At 45.5% G+C, this 24,191-nt stretch overlaps 1 protein-coding gene across 11 annotated transcripts in view; it reads right to left on the bottom strand.

Annotated features, from left to right (window-relative positions):
* The window catches only part of gwl (serine/threonine-protein kinase greatwall), a 472,763-nt gene that overhangs the window by 360,269 nt on the left and 88,303 nt on the right, over positions 1 to 24,191 (bottom strand). For all 11 annotated transcript variants that reach the window (XM_065444899.1, XM_065444896.1, XM_065444897.2 and 8 more), the window contains one exon: positions 19,067 to 19,206. In XM_065444899.1, the coding sequence (XP_065300971.1) occupies positions 19,067 to 19,206 (140 nt within the window). The remainder of the gene's footprint in view (positions 1 to 19,066; positions 19,207 to 24,191) is intronic.

Raw genomic sequence — 24,191 nt, 5'->3', positions numbered from 1 at the left:
GTTGCACCCTTTGGGGTGTGTATTTGTCCCACAACAATAATCGTCATCTGCCTTGCTTGCGTTTCCTTTCTTGAAAACTCGGCGCTCGCTACTTTCCTGTCGAGAATGCTGCGTCACACTGATAACGCGCATGCCGTTCGTGACTGGGAAGTACCGGGCTCGCAGCATTAAAGATAGGAAACGCGGGCAAGACAGATGGCGATTATTGTTGTGGGACAAAATATGCAACAAATGGTGTAAATTTTTCTAAGAGTGTAACATTAGAGGATCAAGGGGGATGTGCTGCCGGTATACTAAGGGAAAATGTTTCTTTCTCTCAGTTTCAGCTTCCCGACACTCCAGGAGGACGTGGAGTACAGTCAGCCTCTCCCCGCATCTGCCACAGTTTGGAGGATCATTTCCAGTGAGTAAAAAGTTATGGGTGCAAAATGTGTGTCCTTTCTTAGACAACAGAATAGGACATCTGTCCGGCGTGATTTTGTTGCAGAAGGCCAGAAACCTAATTGTGGCTTTATTACGTGCAGCTTATTTGTTTCCAGGTCCCACAAGCGTTGCCAGTAGTTCCACAGTTTCCTTCATAACAAGGGCTCCAGATCTGTGACAGAGACTGCAGCGATATGATTAATAGCGTGTGATGCAATTGATGTGGCCATCCGGTGCGCTAGAACATTACCCTCAACGCCCCTATGGCCAGGCACCCAACATATAATCACATGCTGGTTTGATATATACGATCAACAGAGAATGGAATAGAGCTCAGCAAGTACCGGGTTTTTATGTTTACAGAGTGACTTCAAAGTTGTTACGATGCTTAAGGAATCTGTAAATATAATTGCTTTCTGAAGTTTTGATTTCCTTATATGTTTCATAGCCGACAATAGTGCATGGACCTCAGCCGTAAATATAGTTGTTTCAGGGTGCAGTACACCGGATTCTGAGAAAGATGGACCAATGGCAGCGTAGGACACCCCGGCATGCGACTTAGAAGTGTCTGTGTAAAACTCTGTGTAGAGTAGTTGTACTGGAGTTCTAAGAAATGCATTTTAATATGTGTCTCTGGCGCATGTTTAGTGACCTCCACAAAGGATGTGTCACACATCATCAGTTGCCACTGCCATAGCGGTAATAGTTTCACTGGAGCCATAAGACAATATTCAAGCACCGGAACACCCTTTTCCTCACTAAGGTTCCTTGCACGCAAAGAGAACGGCCTTCTCGCTGCAGGTCGGTTATTGAAGAGTATGGCAGCGGTCATATCGTTTATGCATGAATAAGAGGGATGTTCGCGGTTCGAATTTATTTTAAGGAAATATGTAAAACTGCTATATGATCTCTGAAGATGGAGTGACCATACATTTGCTTCTGCATAAAGGCTTTGTATGGGGCTTGTCCTGAAGGCTCCGGTCGCGAAGCGGATTCCTAAATGATGGACAGGATCCAACATCTTTGAAGCACTTGGTGTAGCAGACTGATATACTGTAGCGCCGTAGTCAAGACGTGAGCCGACAAGACACCTATACAAGTTCAAAAGACATTTTCTGTCATAGCCCCATGTTGTGCTTGATAGAAGTTTCAATAAGTTCATTGTTTTTTTTTTGTTTTTTTAGCCTTCATGTATTTAATATGCAGGATGAATGTGAGTTTTGAGTCCAATATGATGCCGAGAAACTTGTGCTCGGCACTTACGGGTAATCTGCTAACCGAGAGCTCAATAGCAGGACATGGTACTGTTCCTCTCTTGTTCGTGAAAAGAATGCATGTACTTTTCTGTGTGCTCAACCTGAAACCGTTTTCTTCAGCCCATTTCGCCACTTTATTTGAGGCATGCTGGACAAGGCGTTCGCAGATAGTCAAGTTGCATGATTTAAAACCTCGCTGCACATCATCTACATATACAGAGTACGACATCGTTCGTGGGATAGCCATGCCCAAAGAATTCATTTTCACAATAAAGAGTGTGCAGCTTGGCACATCACCTCGTGGAACACCAGTTTCCTGGGTGAAAGACCTTGACAAGGCATGGCCCACCCTTACACGAAATGTGCGGTTAGAAAAGTAACTTTCGATGATACTCGGCATACTGCCGCGGATACCCATAGTGAAAAGGTCTCGGATAATACCAAACCGCCATGTGGTGTCATATGCTTTCTCCAAATCAAGAAATACGGAGAGGAAAAACTGTTTGTGTATGAAGGCATCCCTTATATTTGCCTCAATACGGACCAGGTGGTCTGCAGTAAGGATCTAATTGTCCGTTGCTCTCAAGGAGATATACTAGGCGCTGGTTTATCACCTTTTCAATAAGCTTGCAGAAACAGCTTGTCAAAGCGATAGGTCTGCAACTACTAGGCAAGGACGGGTCCTTACCTTGTTTGAGTATGGGTATTATTATAGTTTCCTTTCCAAGATGATGGGATATATCCAGCCGCCCACATGACATTATAAAGTGAGAGGAGTGTTTTCTGTGTTTCAGGGTGGAGGGACTTGATCATTTGATATATGATATGGTCACCACCTGGTGCTGAGTTGTTGAAACATGCAAGAGAAGTTTTAAGCTCAGCTAAACTGAACGGGCGGCTGTAATCTTCATAATGGCCACATTACCGATCAAGGGGCTGTCGCTCTGCACATTCTTTGAACTTGAGGAATGATTGCGTGTAATGAGATGCACTGGAGATATACACAAAGTGTTCACCCAGACAGTCTGCCTGGTCTTCCAGGCCATGTCCTTGGGTACTTAATAAGGGCAGGGGGTTCGTCTCCCAGCCTTTTAGTTTATTCACCCTATTCCACACCTTTGCCTTGTCTTTGTACGAATTTATCCCAGATATGTACCGCTCCCATCTCTCTCTCTTTGTACGCCAGAGAGAGGAGAGAGGGGTAAAAGCGAGAAGCAAACTACGCCTGTGCTCCCTCTATGCAATTTCCTTCTCTTCCTCAGCAAGCTCGGAAATGCACCGCAGAAGCAGCGGTAGGTGCCCCGCAAAGCACAAAGCTGTGTCGCTTGAGACGAAGCTGCAAATCTTGCAAGTCAAAGTATCAGCTTCCACAGTCGATAATATCGATGATTCTGAAAACTGCGAGCGCCACGATCATGAAGGCTAGGACCAGTGGCCATGCCGATGAACGAAAACAGTGGACTTTGTGTGCCAGGGCGAATCCCCCACATGTGAAACTAACATGGTAGCAGCCGCTGACATTACCAAATTCCGGGAGAATGTTGCCACTGGCGATAAAATAGATGGTGCTTCGATGGAGGAGTTTCTGAGTACAGATAGCACTGCCTCGTCTTGGAAAGAATCGTCAACAGGGCGATCGCTGTCATGACAGGTGGCGGCGATGTGCGATGGAAGTGACAACAGCAGCAGCAACGACAAGATTGACAATGCAAAAAAGAGATGAGGCATGCAGACAGGACACAAGAGTAGAGAAGTGGACAACACAAACGTCGACTATGAACTGAAGGGAGCACTGGGGCGAAAAAAAAAAGAAGACACAAAACTCATCTGCGCAAGCTCAGGAATGGTATCACCACGTGTCAGTCGGGTACATGTGATGGTATACGTGAGAGATAACCGTTAAGGCACTTAATCTCTTCCTTATGTAAAGTAATTGAAGGCTGACTCACGCACGCACTTCCAAGATTATAGATATGCCATGCCTCTACCATAAGACGTGTAATAATAATAATAATAATAATATTTGGGGTTTTACGTGCCAAAACTACTTTCTGATTATGAGGCACGCCGTAGTGGAGGACTCCGGAAATTTTGACCACCTGGGGTTCTTTAACGTGCACCTAAATCTAAGCACACGGGTGTTTTCGCATTTTGCCCCCATCGAAATGCGGCCGCCGTGGCCGGGATTCGATCCCGCGACCTCGTGCTCAGCAGCCCAACACCATAGCCACTGAGCAACCACGGCGGGTACCATAAGACGTGTATCTTCATTCTTATGCCTGTACAATATCGCGCATTCATCGAACTCTGGCGTGTTGTTACAATCTTGGCAATGTAAGGAAAGATTAGAAGGCGATCCACCGGTTAACAACCTTTTATGTTCCATTAGCCTCTGATTGATACACCGACACATTTGCCCTATGTAGAACTGGCCACAGCTAAGGGGAATTTTATAAACCAAACCCATACAACAGTCAGTAAAACTGTTGTTCATATTGTGCTTCACTGGACAAATATCTGTTCTTTTTTCGCCTTTTGCCTGCTCCTTTTTCCTCTGTACAGCAGTGCATATCTTGCCTAGCTTATTGGTAGCAGCGAAAACATTAACATCATATCTACTTGCAACTTTTTTAAGCCTGTGTGACACTGAATGACTGTACGGAATAGCCACTACTCTTTTTTTGCTATTACTGCTTTCTGTAATAATGTCCATCCCCCTCGAAACCGACTTCTTTAGGCGCTCAGCCCCAGTGGCCACTGCTAGGCACCAGCCACTGCTAGGCACCAAATAGGCACCGAACCTGCGCATTAAAACTGGCGCTCATTTTGTGCATGCAGGATCTGGTGAGAGAAGACTTAAGGCACCACATGGCAATTCCGTTTTTTACTACCTTGGAATGCTTAAATTGAAAGTTTAGCAACGGCTTCGAAGATCTTGGGGAGTACTGCCCACAAACGTGATTTTGTTCGAAGACCAAGGAAATGTCAAGAAACTGAATTACGCGTTGCTGAGGAAATTCCTTGGTAAACTTTAATCCTCCTCCATAAAGTTTAAATTGCTCACTTATTGAGGTAGCAGCAGAAACGAATTCTTCCGTATTGCAGAAAATCGGGTAATTATCAACGTAACGAAATATATCTTGATAACGCTATCACCTAAGGCTTTCTCTAAGCAGCTGTCAACCTTACTCAGGTAAATATTGCTAAGAATAGGGGCAACCTTTGAGCCAATACAAATGCCTGATTTCTGCAGAAAAACGCCATCTCTCCACCCAATCAGCGTTGCCTTCAAGTACATTGAAAAAATTTCTAGAAAAGCTGCCATGGAAACACCGCATCTGTCAATAAAAGCCGACTCGTGCACTTGTTCTTTAATGCACTCATTTACAGAATTTAGCAACCCGTCATGCGGCAAGGAATAACACAGGTCTTCGATATTTATACTAAAAGCTGCACAATCACCAGGATTTTCCTCTCTCAAATAATGAACCAGTGCCTGATAATCACGTAAGCAAAAGGGGTCTGGAAAAACTAGTGAAGCTAAGCAGTTCTGTAGATAACTAGCGACACAGACCTGCCACGTCCCTTTCTCTGACACTATAGCGCAAAAAGGAATTTCTTGCTTATGGTTCTTCGCTGAGAAAAACAGTTCTAAGGTGAGGGATTTTGCTTTCTTGACATTAGAGACAACCATAGTCGGCGTTCGTGTTGTCCACTTCTCTACTCTTGTGTCCTGTCTGCACGCCTCACCTCTTTATTGCATAATGAATCCTTACCAACTAGCTAAGCTTTCTGTCGTTCTAAACAAGATTGACAGTGGGCCGTCTTTGACATAGACCACAATGTTCATGCAAAGCACACTGTCGTCAATAGAGTCGCTCACTGATTTCACGTACGCTAAATTATAGCCGCCAGTGTTCGCACAGCCGCTGGACGTGATGCACACCGTGGTTGTGAACCTGAAACTTCTGCGAAAACAAGTGCAGCTTTCTTACTATTTCAGCGCACTGAACTCTTGACCTGCTGTTTAGAGGTATAAATAAACATTTCATTTTTCACAGCCTTCTTTCTACAACGTCGATTCCTTATCGTAAGCAGCAACTTTGGTTTTGGAGCTATGAAGGTATGTTCAGCAACCCTTCTTTTTTTTTTTTATGGCAGTCAAGATATAGCAATGACAGGTTATAACAACCGGATTTTTTGTTCTTCTTGATACTGTTATAAGTGGCACTGTATTGCACGATGAGCAATATGTGTCAAAGTGTCTGAAGCAGATGATTGTAAAGTCGGTGGTTGCTCTTCACATGACAACGGTTCAGCAGTATTGAGGAGCCTGGTGAATTGCTTGGCGATACAGTAGGATTTTGCGTGTTCGAATCGCTGACACTCTTCCACAATTATATCCACGGTAGTACAGTTCCTGATTACCAAGAGGTTGAATGCGTCATCGGCCATACCTTTGAACATGTGCCCAATCTTGTCCACTTCCGACATGTTACCGTCAACTTTACAGCAAAGCGCTAGAATATCCTGAATATATATCACACTTTTCACACTTTTTGTGCAGATTTTCATGATTGTTTAAACCAGATTGTTGTGCGTTTCCCTGGTGTACCACTTTTTATTCTAGGTGACTTTAACTTTCCCACGATCAGATGGTCCCAGTTGTGTCCCTTTTCAGAACCAGCATGCGTGGACGCGGTAACATTTCTTAACACATGTACTGACTTTCACCTATCACAGATTGTTCACCTACCGACGCGTGTAACACCCACTACTTCGTCCTTACTCGATCTCGTCCTTACATCTGCTCCTGATATGACGTCACTAGTTACTCATGTGCCTGGATTAAGTGACCATGATGTTCTTCATTTTACATTGTCTATTCCATCTACACGTGCACAAAAACGGCTCAAACAAATACGGGACTACAACTGTGGCAATTACGATGCTATTAACATTGAACTTTCCTCCTTCCTTGACAACTTAATTTCAACCTACAATGAGCAGTCCTTCGAAGAACTTTGGAATTCTTTTAGAACAAAAGTAGTCGATCTAACTAACAAATTTATTCCTTTACGAGCTGTTTACGACAACACTAACGCTCCCTGGTATAACAGATATCTCAAGCGGTTATCAAACAAAAAAAGCAGGCTGTTTCATAGTGCGAAAAAGTCGCCTAACCCAGAGAGATGGGCTGTATACAAAGCCGCTTCTACGGCATATTCAGAGGCTCTGAAAACGGCGAAATTTACCTTTTTTCATTCAACGCTTCCGTCCTTACTCAAAACTAACCCTAAACGCTTTTGGAACACAATGAAAAGCAGCAATAACAACGACGTATCTCTCAATAACAATGGTGAACCAGTTCCGAAGCATCTTTGCGCCTCAATCTTTAATGACACCTTCACAAACTTGTGCTGGGACCCAATATTCACTCTTCCTTCTTATCCGAGAGCACATCTTACAGCTATGGATCCCATCATGCTTGACCCAGCCGGCATTCGTGCTATTATTAACAGACTAAAACGATCATCTTCATGTGGTCGGGATGGCATCAATGCTAAATTCTTGCAAAACACTAATGAGTACAGCTCTATCATTTTGAATTACATTTTCACCAAATCACTCAACGATGGATGCTTGCCCAAGGATTGGAAAGTAGCCAAGGTCGTGCCTTTTTACAAGTCTGGTGACGCACACAACCCAAGCAATTATCGTGCGATATCACTAACATCTGTTCCCTGCAAAATATTAGAACATGTCATATTTACTCACTTAGTTAACTTCTTGGAGTCGAATAACTTTTTCCATCCATCCCAGCATGGTTTTCGTAAACATTTTTCTTGTGAAACACAGCTACTAACATTTACTAATGACCTTCACGCGTTCCTTGATGCCGGCCTCATTACTGATTGCATATACTTGGATTTTGCGAAAGCCTTTGATAGTGTAAACCATGAGCTCCTTATACTAAAACTAACCAGCCTAAACATTGACCCTTTAGTACTGAACTGGATACGCGACTTTCTTTCTAACCGGACTCAATTCGTCACGGTGAATGGAACCGATTCCCTGGAGGCACCTGTTTCCGCCGGAGTGCCACAGGGTTCAGTCTTAGGCCCATTACTATTTTTGATTTATATTAATGATTTACCTACTAGCATAGCTTCTTCTGTCTGTCTTTTTGCTGATGATTGTGTTATCTACCGCAACATTTCTAATTACACTGACACAATAATCCTTCAAAGTGACCTAAATAATATTTCTGCTTGGTGTCAAACGTGGAAAATGAAGCTTAACATTCTTAAATGTAAATCAATGAGAGTAGCGCGTAATAACATGCCTTGCCCAAACTACCTTCTTCACAGCACGGCGTTAGAATCTGTAACTACCTATAAATACCTCGGTGTACATATTACTAATGACCTTTCATGGAAGTACCACATCGAGCACGTAACTTCAAAGGCCAATCGCATGCTTGGGTACCTGAAAAGGAACTTCTCTCTCGCACCTTCATCACTCAAGCGACAGTTGTATATCACTTATGTCCGATCTAACCTTGAATATGCATCGTCAATCTGGGACCCTGGCCTTGCAACTCTTACCAATAACTTGGAGGCAATGCAGAATCGCTCAGCACATTTCATCCTAAGTGACTATCATCGAACTTCCAGCGTAACTAACATGAAATCAACACTTAATCTGCCCCCGCTTGCAAATAGACGGAAACTATCTCGACTTGCATTGTTTCATAAGATCTATCATCATAATCATGTTCTTAGGACGCGTCTGATTAAACCGCCTAATTTTGTTTCATCTCGACTTGATCACAACCATAAAGTCCACGTTCCTCACCAAAACACTGCAACATACTCGCACTCTTTCCTGCCCAAAACCAGCCTCGACTGGAACAATCTTCCCGCCTCATTAGTTAACATTACCAACTGTGACCATTTTCGTGATGCTCTTTCCAGCGAAATTTAACGCATTCTAACTTTTTTTTTTTTTTCTCTATGTTGGTTGGAAACTTCATCTTTTGGTGTCTCAATCGGTTACGATGGTATGTTCTTGCCGTAATCATTGTATAAAGCCGTGCATGACAGTGTGAATTTTTGTTATTAGAAATTACATTCATTCCCATTTTTTGAAATTTTTGATTGTGTATGTGCAAATAACTGAACTTATATTGAATGATTGACCCCCTCCCCTCTATAATGCTTGTATGCCTTGAGGGTACAATAAATAAATAAATAAATAAATATGAAACGTGTGATTCAGTAGAAGACTGCGTGCGAGAGTAAAGTTCTTTTTTAGTGGCTAGCTGACGACCCAAGAGCTTGCCAAACAAGTCATTCAGTTTTCCTTTGCAGAGGTCCCAACTGGTCAGATCGTGCTCATGCATCTAGTACCAGACGCACGGTTTCTTTAAGATAAAAATACCACATGTGCCAGCATAAGCGTATTGTCCAACCTGTTCTGTTTGCCGACACAGTCATACCATGAAATCAAATCGTCAATATCCATGTAATCTGTGCCACAAAAGGTGCCTGGATCTTTTGGAAGCAATAAGACTGTATCAGCATCAAGGTTGCCTATGTGAAACACTGCCATACCAAGTGAACCACATTGTTTTTTAAATGCGGTTAATACATTGTCATACAAGAGAACAGACTGGTGGGCTAGTGGTAATGCACAACTTCAGACAATGTGAAAAAAAAAAATCCTTCTCTTGTCCTCATGCTTTTTTTTTTTTTCCGCTTTGCGTCAAGTTATACTGTCGTAGTAAGCAAGAAAAAGGGAGACAGTGTTTTGATAAGGACAGCACTGTGGTTTTTGCTGCTACCACTAATAGCTAGCGCGCAGACAGATGTGCACATGTGCCGATACGATACATCTTCCTTCCTTACAGAAGGCGGCTGAAGATGGCTCAACGTATAATAATTTGTTTAAAGTTAGCATCATACATTAGTTGCTTGGGGGGTCTCAACTGCCGTTGGGACCTTCTAAGCACCAAAGTTGGTGGGCTTTGTCCTGCTGCAACTTCTGTGTTTGTGGTCTCTGATGATGCCGATGAAAGAACTTGCTCGTCATCAGTGTCGCTAAGTGACAAGTCGGTACTTTGGCTTTCTCTTGTTGCCAGAAGGTGGCACTGATTTCATCTAATGGTCCTATCGTTTTCCCTTCGTACAATAAAGGACCATGGACCCACTGGCGTTGTAACAGCGGTTTTTTGCAACCACAATTTTTCTTTCACTCCCACGATATCGTCACGCTTGAGGAGTGGCAGTGGCCGGTGGTTTTGAATGGTCTGGCTGTGTTTCGTTACTCTAATTACTGGATGATGCGTGAAGTTGGGAAGCAGGATGCGCTGGTGTCTTCCTTGTAGCAATTTGCCAGGAGACCACCCATCTTCCAAAGAACTTGCTCTATAATTCAATGGACCTAGCCAAAAGTCTTCTTTTACTTCTGTGGTCTCTTTGAAGTCCTTTTTACAACTTTCACACCCTTCTCGGCTAATCCGTTTGAGCACGGGCATCGTGGACTTGGCGTCACATGCTCACAGTCATACTGTGCGGTGAACGGAGCAGATTGATGGCTTGCAAACTGCGGGACATTGTCAGTGCATACCTGTGACAGGATGCCGCCGCATCTTGCAAACATACCACTGAGTTTAGCGATGACAAATGTCGTTGATAGGTTATACAGTTGGTCCACATCTGAAAAATTGGACATGGCATCGTAAACACAAAGGTAGTGTTTTCCATCATACTGAAGAATATCAACTCCCATTCGATACCATGCCTGCGATGGCGTCAACCAAAGCATGAGTGGCTCAGCTGTTTGACTGTAGGCATGCCACCTACAGATAGTGCACTTTTGTACAAGTAATTTTCCCATGCCTAGATGCCCTTCATGGATTCTTCGTAACATTTCTGCTCACATTCTTGCTCAGATTACGACCTTTATCTTCTTCAGAAGTATGCCATTTACTACTGACAGCGAACATTGTTTAACTGCGCGAACAAATGGACCACAGTGACAGCATGGGACAAGGACGGGTGCAGTTGTCCCATGCCTTGTCCTTGTCCCATGCTGTCTCTGTGGTCCGTTAGTTCGCACAGTTAAACAATGTTCGCTAATATGTACCAACTCGCCCAACAAGTTCTTCTATACTATTGACAGCTCAGAAGTTGTTGAAGCTAACGGCCCTTCCACCGCTTTTCCTTACATGACCCTTTGCAGCACTAATTTGAGATGCTGGTCACTCGCAGTTTTATGCACAAGGCGTTGAACAGTCTTCTTGGAGACGAGTGATGACACCACACTGAGAGCATGTAGCTCAGCTTCGGCAGTGTCCACAGCAGTACCATATCCAGGAGCAGGTGATCTTGACAGCATGTCCGCCAGGGTCAAAATTACATTAAAATTAAATTATGGGGCTTTACATGCCAAAACCACTTTCTGATTATGAGGCATGCCATAGTGGAGTACTCCGGAAATTTTTACCCCCTGGGGTTCTTTAACGTGCATCTAAATCTAAGTACAGGGGTGTGTTCGCATTTCGCCTCCATCAAAATGTGGCCGCCGTGGTGGCGATTCGATCCCGCGACCTCGTGCTCAGCAGCCCCACACCATAGCCACTGAGCAACCACGGCAGGTTCCGCCAGGGTCAGCTGTTTGCCGGGAACGAAATGTAAGTAAGTAATCGCATCGCAACAAGCTCACAAAACTGGACCCCCCAGAGGTATTTTCGATATTGCCTTTCTTTTGCTATGTCGATAAGAGGGCAATGGTCACTTTCAAGTGTCACTGAGCATCCATAAACGAAATGGTGAAATCTTTCACAGCTAAACACCAAAGCGAGCACATCTTTTTTGATTTGGGAGTACCATTGTTCGAACACTGTCAAGGCTTTAGAGGCATAGACTAGCAGCATCCAATCATCATCATGTCACTGCAACACAGCTGAACCCAGGCCATCCTGTGAAACATCCGACGTCACCTCTGTTCCGTTTGGATCAAAAATCACCAATAGTGGGGCTGCACTCAATGACCTACATACGTACACCACTCGTTTTCGTGCTCGTGCATCCATTCAAAGTGTATGTTACAGAGATGGCAAAAGCGTAGTTTGCTGCGTCGGGCTGGATACGAATTTGTTAAAATAGTTAATAGAACTGAGCATCCTCTGTACAGCTTGTTTATTTCATGGTGCTGGCAAGTCAAATACACTAGCAAGTAACGATGGGTCTGGCTTGATGCCCTCACCATTAATTATGTCTCCGGAAAACTTCATTTCTTGTACTACAAACACACACTTTGTGGAGTTAAATGTTAATCCCGCAATCTTGGCTGTGTTCGAATGCCTCGTACACTCTGGTTGTGCTCTTCTCTTGTTGGCTCTCAGATAAGCACATTGCCGACATACACGCAAACACCAGGCAGGCCATCAAATATGTCATTTAGAGCTTTCTGGAACAACTCACTGGCCAATGCCAAGCAGAAGGGTAGCCTAAGGAAGCGGCAACAGTCAAACAAAGTCGAAAATGTGCACAGCTTTGATGACTCCTCGCTTGGAGGAATTTGATTAAAGCCGGCATTAGCAAGTAGACAAAAAAAAATTTGCGCCTGCCAATTCTGCTTCGATGTCCTCACGCTGCGGCATTTGAAAATGTTCCCTTTACAAACTCTCATTGATTTTTTGGGGATCAAGACATATCTCAGGACAACATTCATTTGGGCTAGATGGTGCACACTTGAATTAGGAAGGAACAGTGCCAACTAAGATGATCACGAGAGGGAGAACGACAACGGTTGGCGCTTGTCCTGTGTTGTTCTCCCTCGTGATCGCCTTAGTTGGCGTGTTCCTTCCCAATTCAAGACATATCCTAAGCCTCTCGTCTTTTTTGTTTTGTTTTGTTTTTTACAAAGCCCAATGGGCTTACCCAGTCCATCGAGCTGCTGACTTCCTTGATAATGCCTTCGTGTTCCATCCTGTTCAGCTCAGCATTCAGCGGCTGCGGGAGGGAGAGGGGCAGTCTTCGTGCCAGTTGAACGGGCAGGGCGTCATTGCAAAGCATGATGATGCATTGTCACTGGCGGCACCTGGTTCCATGAAAGAGCCACGGGAACTTTTGGGTCACCTCTTTGGCAGGCCTTGCGGTTACACCTTGGACAATGCGTTGGATTCGACCAAAGCACTCACTGGCTTCCAAACCAATGATGCATCTGGCATGGTGCTCTTTTCTGACGACAAAGAACCGAAATAAGTTTTGCTGGTTATTGATTACCATCAGTGTTGAAAATGTCCCGTAGTGTTTTATGATGATTCCACCATAGGAGCGTGGATAGGACAGCCCCACTAGGCTGGGGAGCACCAACATTCAATTTGTGATAGAGTGATAGTGGTCTCACATTCACTTGGGCTCCTGTGCCAACCTTGAATATTATGTCCTGGCCTCCAATCTTGGTGTTCATCAGCCAATCGTGGTCGTGGCTGACACTGCTGACAGCCACATCCAATACCTTGAAGTTGTAAGGGATCATGTACCTCACTGATATCGACCCTATAACTGCAACACGAGGCAGAGGGATTTGGTCTGTTGCAATGGTAACATATCCTGCCATACGCAGCACAAGGTCTTGGAGCGTGAAGCCAGCTACACCGAAAACACTTGACTGGTTGCCGTGGAATTTTGGGACGCGCCTTGAGTTACCATGCTTATTTCAGGCTCCTCCCTCACCTCGTTGCATGTCTCGTTCTGATGAGATGCAGTCTTGATTTGTTGCCGCGTCGTCGTCGAGGCGCATCTAGATGTTACTGCATCTACTTTGGGCTCTTCCTTAGCCTTCTGCCATACCTCGTTCTGACGAGCTGCTGTCTCTGATGCCTTGCACATACTAATGGCTTTTTCGAGGGTGAGGCCTTTATCCCAAGCATTTTCTCCCGTAGCCAAGGTGAATTCGTCCCAAAGGTGACTTGATCCCTAACTATGCTGTCAGTCAAACGACCAAAGTTGCAATGTGCATCCTGTTTCTCGACTTTTCACAGGAATTACTCGAGTAGCTCAGTCTCAGCCTGTAGCATGTTCGGAACACATACCTTTCACGCACTTCCGTTTTTTTGTTCGACGCCGTACTCCCGGAACTTCGTGACTACTATCTTGTAGTCATGCTTGTCGCCTTCTCCAGCAAACTTAAACTTGTTGCATACTTCTATTGCATCTTCACCGGCGACGGTGAGCAGGATTGCTGTCTTTGCTTCTTCGAACCATGGCTTGTCAAGGCAGGTTGTCTTTAGAAACAGCTCAAACCATTTCATGAACGAATTCCAGTTCTTTCCACAATCTCTGGATAAGCGCAGAGGTTCTGGGGGCTTGATACAGTTGATCGTTGCCGTACTTCGCCGCTTGTAGCTTGGTCATCATTAATCCCACTACTGAAACCATGCATTGGCATCGAGGCTGCCAATGTGAGACACTGGGACACCAAGTGAAGAGTGAACCACGTGGTTTATTGAATGCAGTTAATATCCTGCCACAGAAAACAGGAAGAAAGGAGAGAGTATCTTGATAAAGACAGCACCGTGGTTTTGGGTGATCGAACACGGATATATCGAACCCACATATATCGAATTATTGTCTGTATCGAATTCGTAAATTATCCCCTTGAAAATTCTGTGTTAAAGTATACAAATTCGTACGTTTATATCGAACTATATTTTTACCCGCCATTGGATATGTAGAACACCGCGCGATCTCGGCACTCGCTGCACCCGCGAGCTCCGCACCTCCCCCGAAAGGCTCGGAAAATGTGAGAGCGAGAGGGAGGCTCGGACGTACTCCCGCTGCGCACGCTCTCCAACTTGCGGAACTGCTTTTTTTTCTCTCTCCCAATGTCTCATCCTTCCCCCGCGTAACCATAGTGATCGGCTCGGAAAAGGTAGCCAGGAACGAAGGCGCCGACGGCCTCCTCCTTTTGCCTTTTTTTTCCTGTTGCTTTTTCACAAGTTTTGCTCAGCCAACCACAGCTCGTGCCTTTCGTACGTCGCTGTCGCCCTCGGAGGTGGCCATCGCGAGCGCTTTGTTGGCGGAGGCTGAGCATGTGCATTCTTGTGTTTTGTGCGCATTCTTGTGTTTCGTGTTCATTATTGTTTTGCGTGCGTCTCACGACACGTGTGACTGGATCGTGGTGGGCTGACGCGGAAGCAATGGCCGCAGCAAGCACAAGCATCGTCAAGAAGCGGAAGAACCTGGACTTTGCAACAAAACTGAAATCCATTCAGCGTGTTGAGGCGGGCGAGAAAAGTGCGACGGTGGCAGACGACTTCGGGATTCCTCGGAGCACTCTAAGCACCTTGTTAAAAAACAAGGCGAACATAAAGTCGAAATCGGCGGAGCAACGAACGTCGGGAGCTTGTCGTGTGCGCACTCCTGCCACGAGAAAGTTGAAAAGGCCCCCTATGCGTGGGGTTTAGAGGTGCGGGCTAAGAACATTCCGGTGCATGGCCCAATGCTAATGGCTAAAGCTAAATGGTTTGCCGCTCCACTCGGTGATGACAACTTCGCCGACAACACAGGGTGGCTGCAGAGGTTTAAGAACCGCCACAAGATAGTTGGCAAAACCATTTCTGGGGAAAGCGGAGCTGTCATCAGCCAGGATATCCAGCAGTGGATTTCGAAGGAATGGCCGGAAATTTGCGCGAAGTTTTCACCCGCGGAAATCTTCAACGCCGACGAGACCGGGTTGTTTTGGCAGATGCTGCCCAGCAAGACGCTCGACGTCCGGGGCAGCACGAGTCACGGGGGCAAGATGAGCAAAGTCCGCGTGAGCGTTCTGCTCGCTGCAAACATGGATGGCTTTCAAAAGCTCCAGCCCTTTGTGATCGGCAAAGCAAGGGCACCGCGCTGCTTCAAAAACTGTAAGCAGCTCCCCGTTCGCTACGCCTTCAATAAGAAGGCGTGGATGACGCATCAGCTGTTTACAGAATGGCTGCAAGCGTGGGATGCTGAACTGGGCAAGTCGGGGCGTCACGCTTGCCTTCTCGTCGATAATTGCTCGGCCCATCACACCACCTATGAGCTCGAAAACATCGCGCTCAAGTTTCTGTCGGCGAACACGACAGCGAAGTTGCAGCCGCTCGACCAGGACATCATTAAGTCGTTCAAAGTCGGCTACAGGAGGGGACTCATTGATAGGCTTTTGGTGAACCTCCGCATGGGCACCGAGCTTAAGGTTGACCTGCTGGAGGCCATTCAAATGATGACGGGCGCCTGGAGAGACGTGAAGCAGGATACCGTGGCCAACTGCTTCCGGAAGGCAGGCCTTGTGACGGCCAAACTTCCCGAAACCTGCGAAGACGGCGACGAGTGCATGGACGACGCGTTTCACGAGTTGTCGTCCCTTTTCCCGGCTGCCGTTCCAGCCGAAGTGTCTGCTGACGATTATGTGAACGTTGACAGCAATGTTCAGGCTGTTGCGAGCCTCGCCGACGAGAACATTGTAGCTGCAGTCGGAGGGACCCAGGCCGACAGCTCGAGTGGCGACGAAGATCATCCGGACGAGAGGGCGGCTACACGCTCGTACTCCGCCGCTGAAGTGGCGGCCGCGTTCAGCTTGATTCGCCGTTGTTGCGGTGACATGGAAGGAACCGGGCTTTCGCACCTGAACAGCCTCGATAAGATCGGTTGGCGTCTTTAATTTCATTTGCAAGGCGAAGAAGCAGATCAACATAAGCGATTTTTTTTTTTTTAGGCAAATAAAGCATTACGTTGCGTCGTGTGTGCAAAAATAGTTGTCATTTTTGAATGTGCCGATCGGTAGGTCATCGTCCGCCACAGGTCGCCTCTGGGCCTGTATTTTTTATATTGAATTTTTAATATATCGAATTAATTCGTGATCCCCTTCGAGTTCGATATATCCGTGTTCGACTGTATTACAGCTAGCGCAGACGTGCACACGTGCCCACACTATACATGACGGACGGCGGGAACAGCTGCTGCCCAGTAGGTTTCGGTGCGATATGTGCTTTAGTGGCCATCGCTGAGGACAACGCGGCTAACACTTTAGAGTTCCGTGCTTGGGTAAAGGTGATGAACAGGCTGCGTACCCCGCAACTCTATGAGAAATGTTGCCCAAAAAGCATACATTTACAAATATTTGCAAGTAAAGCGAGTAGCACAGCCCTAACAGTAGCCAAGATGGCAAGGAGCAACCTCTACCCCTTCTTCATAGGTGCCGGCCTAAAGCTGTGGACGTCTGTCTCATGGCAATATTCTTCTATGGAAACGTTGCTGTCTATTTGTTTTTTGTTTTCGTTTTTCATTTCAGCCCCCTTTTAAAAGAAACCTTCTTGCACCTCCATCTTATATTTTGGCCCGCACTGACTACCGTAGCCTTAAAGTGGGGGTGCCATTGTGTCCTACAAACCGGTACAGTGACTCATTCTTCCCAAGGATAAGCACGGACTGGAATTGCCTTTCCACATCAATCGCACTCATCACCGACTCTACCAACTTCAAGACCGCTGTTCAGAATGCCTTTTGTTATTATTTTGGTTAATACTTTTTGTTTGTATTTTTACTGCATTACTTTTGTTTTCGACTCCACTCCTTTCTGTAATGCCTTCGGGCCTTGAATGTAGTGAAATAAATAAATAAATCACTTCCAAGATAAGGCGCACAGACAGTGTGTGTGCCCATCTACACTGTGCGCAGTGACGGCCGGGCTAGAGGAAATGCACACTGTAGTGTTTCTAAATATACATCATTACACTCACACAGGTGTAATCATTTTTCTCTTTTAAACTCCAGGAATATATTCTTTGACAGGCTCACCCCATTGTATTCTGTTCTGAAGAATTGGTGTTGCTGGGCCTGTTTGAGACAAGGGTGGGCAAACTGGCTTGTTGGTACATCATAATTAAAGGTGGTTGCTCTCTTCTTCATCAAAAATTTAAGTTCACTCGAATATTAATGTTACTTTATTATACAGCGTGTTTTTTTAAACAATACAGATTTTTTAAGAAAAGGCTGTGACTGAGACACCTGTCATCTTCACAGATGTGCTTCTATGATGAGTTGGAAATATCTTGTCACTACTAAAGTTACTCTGAAAAGACTAAGTACAAAAATTTGTTAACATTTTTATGATAATAACTTGAGGGCAGTAGTTTATATGGAAAACTTGTAGGGTTTCACAATTTATAACGTACCCATTTTATTAGAAATCCAAAAAAATTATAAATCCAAAAAGGTGGCCTCTTTGTTACGTTAGATGGAAACTTCCCATGACAAAAGGGGTGACAAAATTTTAATGAAGGTGCCTTGCAGCAGAATCGGGGAAAAGGCAAGTCATGTGCAGTGCACAAGTGAACTGCTTGCATGGGATGTCTGGTGCCTATCTGATTCTTTCTTATCAAAAGTGCAAAAAGAGGTGCAAGGCACCTGTTGTGCTGTGTGCATGCAGGAGTCAGCGTTGCAATGGCTGTCCCTGGAAGTTTACACTACTCAGTGAAAGAATAGGTGGAAATGGTCATGGCATGCGTCAAAATAAATGGCAACTCAAGGCTAGCCATCCGGTTGTTCTCGTCTTGTAACCCAGGTCTCCCAATCCCTGCACAAAGTCGGCTCAAAGTCGGCTCAAAGTCGGCTCCGTCTGCTACCGGAGGCGTCAAAAAGGCTGCGGAGGAAATTATCATGGATTAAAATTTTGAGATTGCGGTTCTGGCTGTAGCAGACATGCTACAGCTGTGCTGTAGACACACCTTCCTAGAACCTATGTTGATAAGGTGATAAAATGTTCTCAACACTAAGATATGATATGATTTGGCTTGCAACAATATGCTGCAATAATTTACAGCAGGATGAACTAATGGAAATAGGCCTGTAATTTGAAACTAGCAGCGTAGTCACTTTTTTGTAAACTGCAACAACTCTTGCTTTATTCCAGTCACTTGAAACTCCTCTGGAATTTAATGTAACTTGAAAAAGATTCCCCATATAATCGGACAGCTTGCCACAGAGCTCATCTGCAAAGACGACAGGTGTCTCAGTCAAACCCTTCTCATGAAAACTCTGTAATGTCTAAAGAAAAAACGCCGTATAATCATCATGCACCTTAGCGAATAATGGTTAGCAACATTTTTTTAATTTGATCTTTTATTTAACTGCTGAAAACACTAAAAAAATGTTTTTTTTTTTTTCCATTCAGAACTAAACCAATATTTGAACTCTAACATAAACCGAACTGGAAAAGGTTTCAGTTCGACACCTTGGGTGGAACTTCTGCTCACTTGGCATTTGACTGCCTGATACTTGCTGTTGACCAGTTCACCTCCCTGTCAATCACCTGCATTACACAATAAACAAGATGCGTAACAGTGCCTGTGAATGATCCCTCGACGATGAAGGTAGTCCAGAGCAAGGGCCGCCTCTGCTGCATAGAAACGTGCCATGGGCTCCTCAAAGAAGCCGAACGCATGCAGTAGTGACTTGACGTCGCCACCGATCATGTACTCCATCACCTGCACATATACAGGAAAACTTGATTTGGCTACAACGCACCTTTCAAAGCACATTCCAGAGATTCACAAGCACAGTGCAGTCTCTGACCAACCTTAGGTGGCTTTGAAATAGATTTTTATTTAACACATGCGTGGTTATTTTTTCATCTTATTTTGAGTGATCTCGGAGAATAAATAAATCTGCAAATGTCATCCTGAATGCAATGAACACCTAGAGGATATTAAATTGAATCCAATGGAAAGTAAACAAAAATTAACACGAGTCATTCAGCCACCATGCAGCAACAAAAAATAAAGCAAGAACTGTGCCTGCTGGCAACACTAAGGATTGCACTAGAACATTGCGGGCAGATGCTTATTAATGAGATTTGCATGCAACTTCTGGCATCCAACTTATTTACAGATAGGCACACCCATGATCAAAATTATACGAACCTGGGATAAAACTGATTTTCTCCACTGTCTGTGAATGCAACTTGAAATTAAAAAGTGCAGTCCAAACTTGGCATTACGAATTTTCTAGTGCACTCATCAGTTCCCGTTTATGCGTGTTAATTACAAGGAAATTGTTTTTTTGGCGGCCCTGTGGTCTGTATAATTTTGCTCACGGGTGTACAACAGCCAGTCAAATAACAAGAAACACAACTAAGGAGAACTGTTGAAAAGCATGTATACATGCTTGGAAATGAACTCCAGATATAGTAGGTTTCTGTTATTTTGATGCAGGTTAATTAGACTTTGGTTAATTCAATCCCTGCCAAACGTCTCGGCTGGCGCCCATACATTTCTATGTACCCAAACTTTCACTATTTTACTTTCACTATTTCAATCCTGCAATTGATATTCAAAGTATAATTGAAACTTGGCCATTCAGTATGCATAAGCCTGACCCCTATGGTCACCCCAATAGAGACCTCTCTAGTGGTCGCGTATATCGCAGCATAGCTTAGGGGACAGTGAATGCACTGTGGTCACGTCATCTCTAGTCTAAAGTGCCTATTTTCGGCTCGTGGGACGATTTTCAAGCAATCATTGTAGCTCACAATGTTTCATTACGGTATTTACCCAAATATAACACAAGCCTCCTTTTATTGCATTAACATTCTTTGGGTGCTTAACAACACTTTCTGGGGGGCTATCTATACGTATGAATGTTTGTACCTAATCGTTTTCACGCCTGCCTTGGTCACTGGGTAGTCTGCAGTCGAATGGTTAGTGCATCAGGCTGCTGTGCTGAGTTAACAGGGTTCTGATCTACTTCATTATCATCGTGACTGCATGTTGGAGCGTAGGCTTGTACTACCTTTAATCTATACCTCTTATTAAGTTTGATTACACCTATAGCTACTCTCCCAATAATGCTGTAGCATTCGTCAATGTTGCCTGCTATGTCCTTATAAATTAGGAATCCTACCTCGTATTCCTTCTCATCTGGGAGAGCTCTATAGCAGAGGACATGTTCGTTATTCAGCAATGTATAAGCCTCACCAGTTCTAATCTCACAACGGCCGATGGTATACCAAACAATGTCTGATAGTTCCTCAAAGAAACCTGCTAAGCTAGCCTCACTTGACAGTGTTTGGCAATTAAAGGTTGACAGGGTCAGTTTCCATTGGCAGCCTGTCCGTACCCAGATATTCTTAACACCCTCTGCTGCGTTACAGGTCTGACCACCACCTTGGTCAGGTGCTCCGCAGCTGCTGGGGACTGAGGGTCGTGGGGTGAATTGTAGGGAACATTTGGGAGGTGGTGGCCGAATACTGCCCCAGGGAGGCCAATTCCTCTTTGGGTGAGGGCATGTATTTGTAGAAGCTTAATCAGCCTTCCTAATTTGGTTGTACCTGGATTAGTACATATAGCCCCACTCACTCTCGGCATCCTTTGTGAGTGTCAGGCACCACTCCAAGCCTGTAGATGTGCACTGAAGGAGGTGAATTTCAAGCTCACCATCACCAAAAAAAAAATGCCTTTATAATGGGATTTGAACTTCCGACTATGGCAACCGAGCATTCAACATAGCTCAGGCAGATAATCCCGTAGGGGGCGAGGCTACCTTATCACCAACCAGTAAAGCCCAGAGGGCCCATCTTGAAGATCGTGAAGGGGCAGAACAAAAAGAGGATGACAGAAGGCAGGAAACACACAGGACAGCGCTGAACTTGCAACTAACTTTATTCGAAGGCATACATACACTTATGTACGCAACCCATAGCCACGTGCTCTCCTGTCCATGGCGTCATTATCAGTGCGCAGGCAAAAAACACGCAAAACCATTTAATCTAATGCTACGTTATGAAGCGGCTTAAAAATTCAAATTCACTATCATGCAGGTCTCATGCAGAGTTCATCTAGGTCTTTAAACCTACATCCTCTGAAGTAGGCCGCGAAAGTAGGGTGCGCTTGCCACGTAACGCGCTCAACTTTTCCTCCATTGGTGGCGAGAAGGATGGAGAAATGATAAAGCTTATCCATCATTCATACATACTCCAGCAGGGACTTGTCCGCATGCTGGGCACAAATCTCCAACTTTCTCCTCAAACAGTATTCGAAGTTGGCCAGAAGAAATTTCTCACGGAGGTTCATACAGAACTTTTCTACCGTGCGGCCTCGGTGTCCACCCAGATGGAACCATCGAGCCGCCTGCTCAGTCAGTGAAAAAGGGACCTCGCACGCAATAACTTTGGCGTCGAAGCCCTGTTGATCGCTGGTAATACTGCAGACAGTTGAGGTACTCATTTACACTCGTGCGATCATTGTACCCAATGTGGGTAGGCATGTCTACCTTAATCCTTGGTCGCTCGCTCTGCGATGGTGCCTGCATTGTGCCTAGCAGGGTGCCAGCTAAGCTCTGCATGATGTGCAGCGCATTCTGCAAGATTGTATCGCTGGACGGCAGACTTTAACCCGAAGGTTCGGATGCCTCCACCGCTCGGGTCGAGCTATTTAGTGGCATGTGTGCCTTTATGTCTGCATTGCAAAGCGGCGAGGTGACCAACATGGTACACCTCATATGAGGGCTAACCCTTGCCAACGTGAAATTTCCGTTATCCTGACGGTTCCGCGTAAAACACTCTAAACTAAAGCTGCCGGCTAGTTCAGCAGCTGTCGCTGCGTTAGCAATAGGCCTCCGAATTCGCACAGCAACATCTGACATGAACAAATCTGAGAGGTCAGATAAGCCAGCCGCCATTGTTTGCTGAAACATTGGTAGTCCTAGCGTTAACACCTAGAAGAAGACTCACCGTTTTGTCAAATTCGGTCCACATTGGCAGCACCAAATGTGAGAGTATGCTCCGCATGCGGCTAGGGCTGAAGATGAGCTGCGGACCTCGCCAAACACCCAGTTGTTCCGTGGTACTCCCCATCCCGTAGCGCATGTAATTGCAGCTACGTCAGGTTCGAACGAGTAAGGCAACTAGCGGCAACAACTTAAACAACTTTTATTGCTATAAGCAATAATAAAGAACACTGGCAGGGGGAAGTCCTTGCAGTAATAAGTAGGCTTGCCTCATGGCCTGGGACAATCAAGCAAAGGAGGTAACTCACGGGTTACAGCAGGTAAATGCAGCAGGTTAGAGGTCGGGCGCCAGAAAGAGTCTCCCCCGGTGACGCTGTTTTATACCTTTTTTACCTTTGCGAGGGGAATGTCCTATACCCTCTTTACCCTTCGGATAGCTTCCCGCGAGTTGGAGGGGAGAAAGGTGCACGCTTCACGAGAGCAAGGGAGAACCAGGAGAGGTAGTACTTCTCTCCCATGTCTACGCTGGCTCTCGACAGGTACACAAGGTGCGACCACAACAATGCGAGTATGCAGGGAGAAATGGGCATGTGTGCTCCCCAAACCATAGGCAACAAGGACTGCTACCGAAGTACAAATCTCATCCCGAAAAGACCACAGGGATCCAGGCCAATTCAACGACCTCAACAGCAGACCCAGTGTCCCATATCCTGCTGCAAGAAGCTCAGGAGCCACCAACCTTCCATGAATCATTGGCTGAAGACTCTGAAACCTGGCTGGAGACATACGAGAGGACTGTGACGTTCAATAACTAGAGCGGAGACGACATGCTGCACCATGTCTATTTTTTGTTGGTTGATGCTGCTTGGACCTGGTTTGGTGATGTGGGACCTATTTAGTGAGAACTTCGTGAAGACCTTCACAAGTGTCACACAAAAAAAAGGGCCAAAGTTCTTTAGAAACCAGAGTGTAACTGCCAAATGAGAACATCGCAATATTCACAGAGATGACTAGCCTCTTCCACCACGCCGACACCGAGATGTCTGAAGAAAAGAAAGTTCGGTTCTTGATGCGTGGTATGAAAGAACAACTATATGGTGGATCGATATGAAACCCACCCAAGACTGTCACTGAATTTGTTTCAGAGACCACAACGATTGAGAAGATGCTTGAAATGCGCATCAGGCAATACAACTGCCGTACGCTGAAAACAAATTAGGCTGAAGCTCAAGCCCTAGGCGCTAACGACTGGTGCGAGAAGATCAATGTTGTCGTACAGGAAGAGCTGCAGAAGTTGTGCCCAAGGAAGCAGCCCTAGGTGGCCTTGATCGCTGACAGTTACAGAAGAGCTTCAGTGGTCACTAGAAGTACCAGAAGTTCCAGCATTGCCGCAACTCCAGTCAGAACTGATGAGTCTATGCCACTGTCGCCAATCATCAAGGTTGCCTTCAGCGACTGCGCCAGGGCCCCATAACGCCGTAATTCTGTTGTCAACCGCCGCCAGCACGCTCGCCCGTCGCCCAGCACAGCTACCCTAGGAAGACAGATTTGGTGTGCCCCCAACCATCACTCGCTCTGCTATCACTGCGGGGGAGCCAGACATGTCTACCACTGTTGCCCATACCGCGACTTGGGACTGTGAGGCTTCGTTGTCAATGCATCGTGCCCACAGCAAGGTGAACAGCTACCTGATATCACCGACTACCTTGCCACCACTCAGTGGAGCCCTTGTCGAGCGCCCTGTTCG

Source organism: Dermacentor albipictus, chromosome 1, assembly GCF_038994185.2.
Source record: "Dermacentor albipictus isolate Rhodes 1998 colony chromosome 1, USDA_Dalb.pri_finalv2, whole genome shotgun sequence".
Taxonomy (NCBI): domain Eukaryota; kingdom Metazoa; phylum Arthropoda; class Arachnida; order Ixodida; family Ixodidae; genus Dermacentor; species Dermacentor albipictus.
Note: the sequence above shows the minus strand (reverse complement) of the source record. Positions and strands in the feature narration are given on the sequence as shown.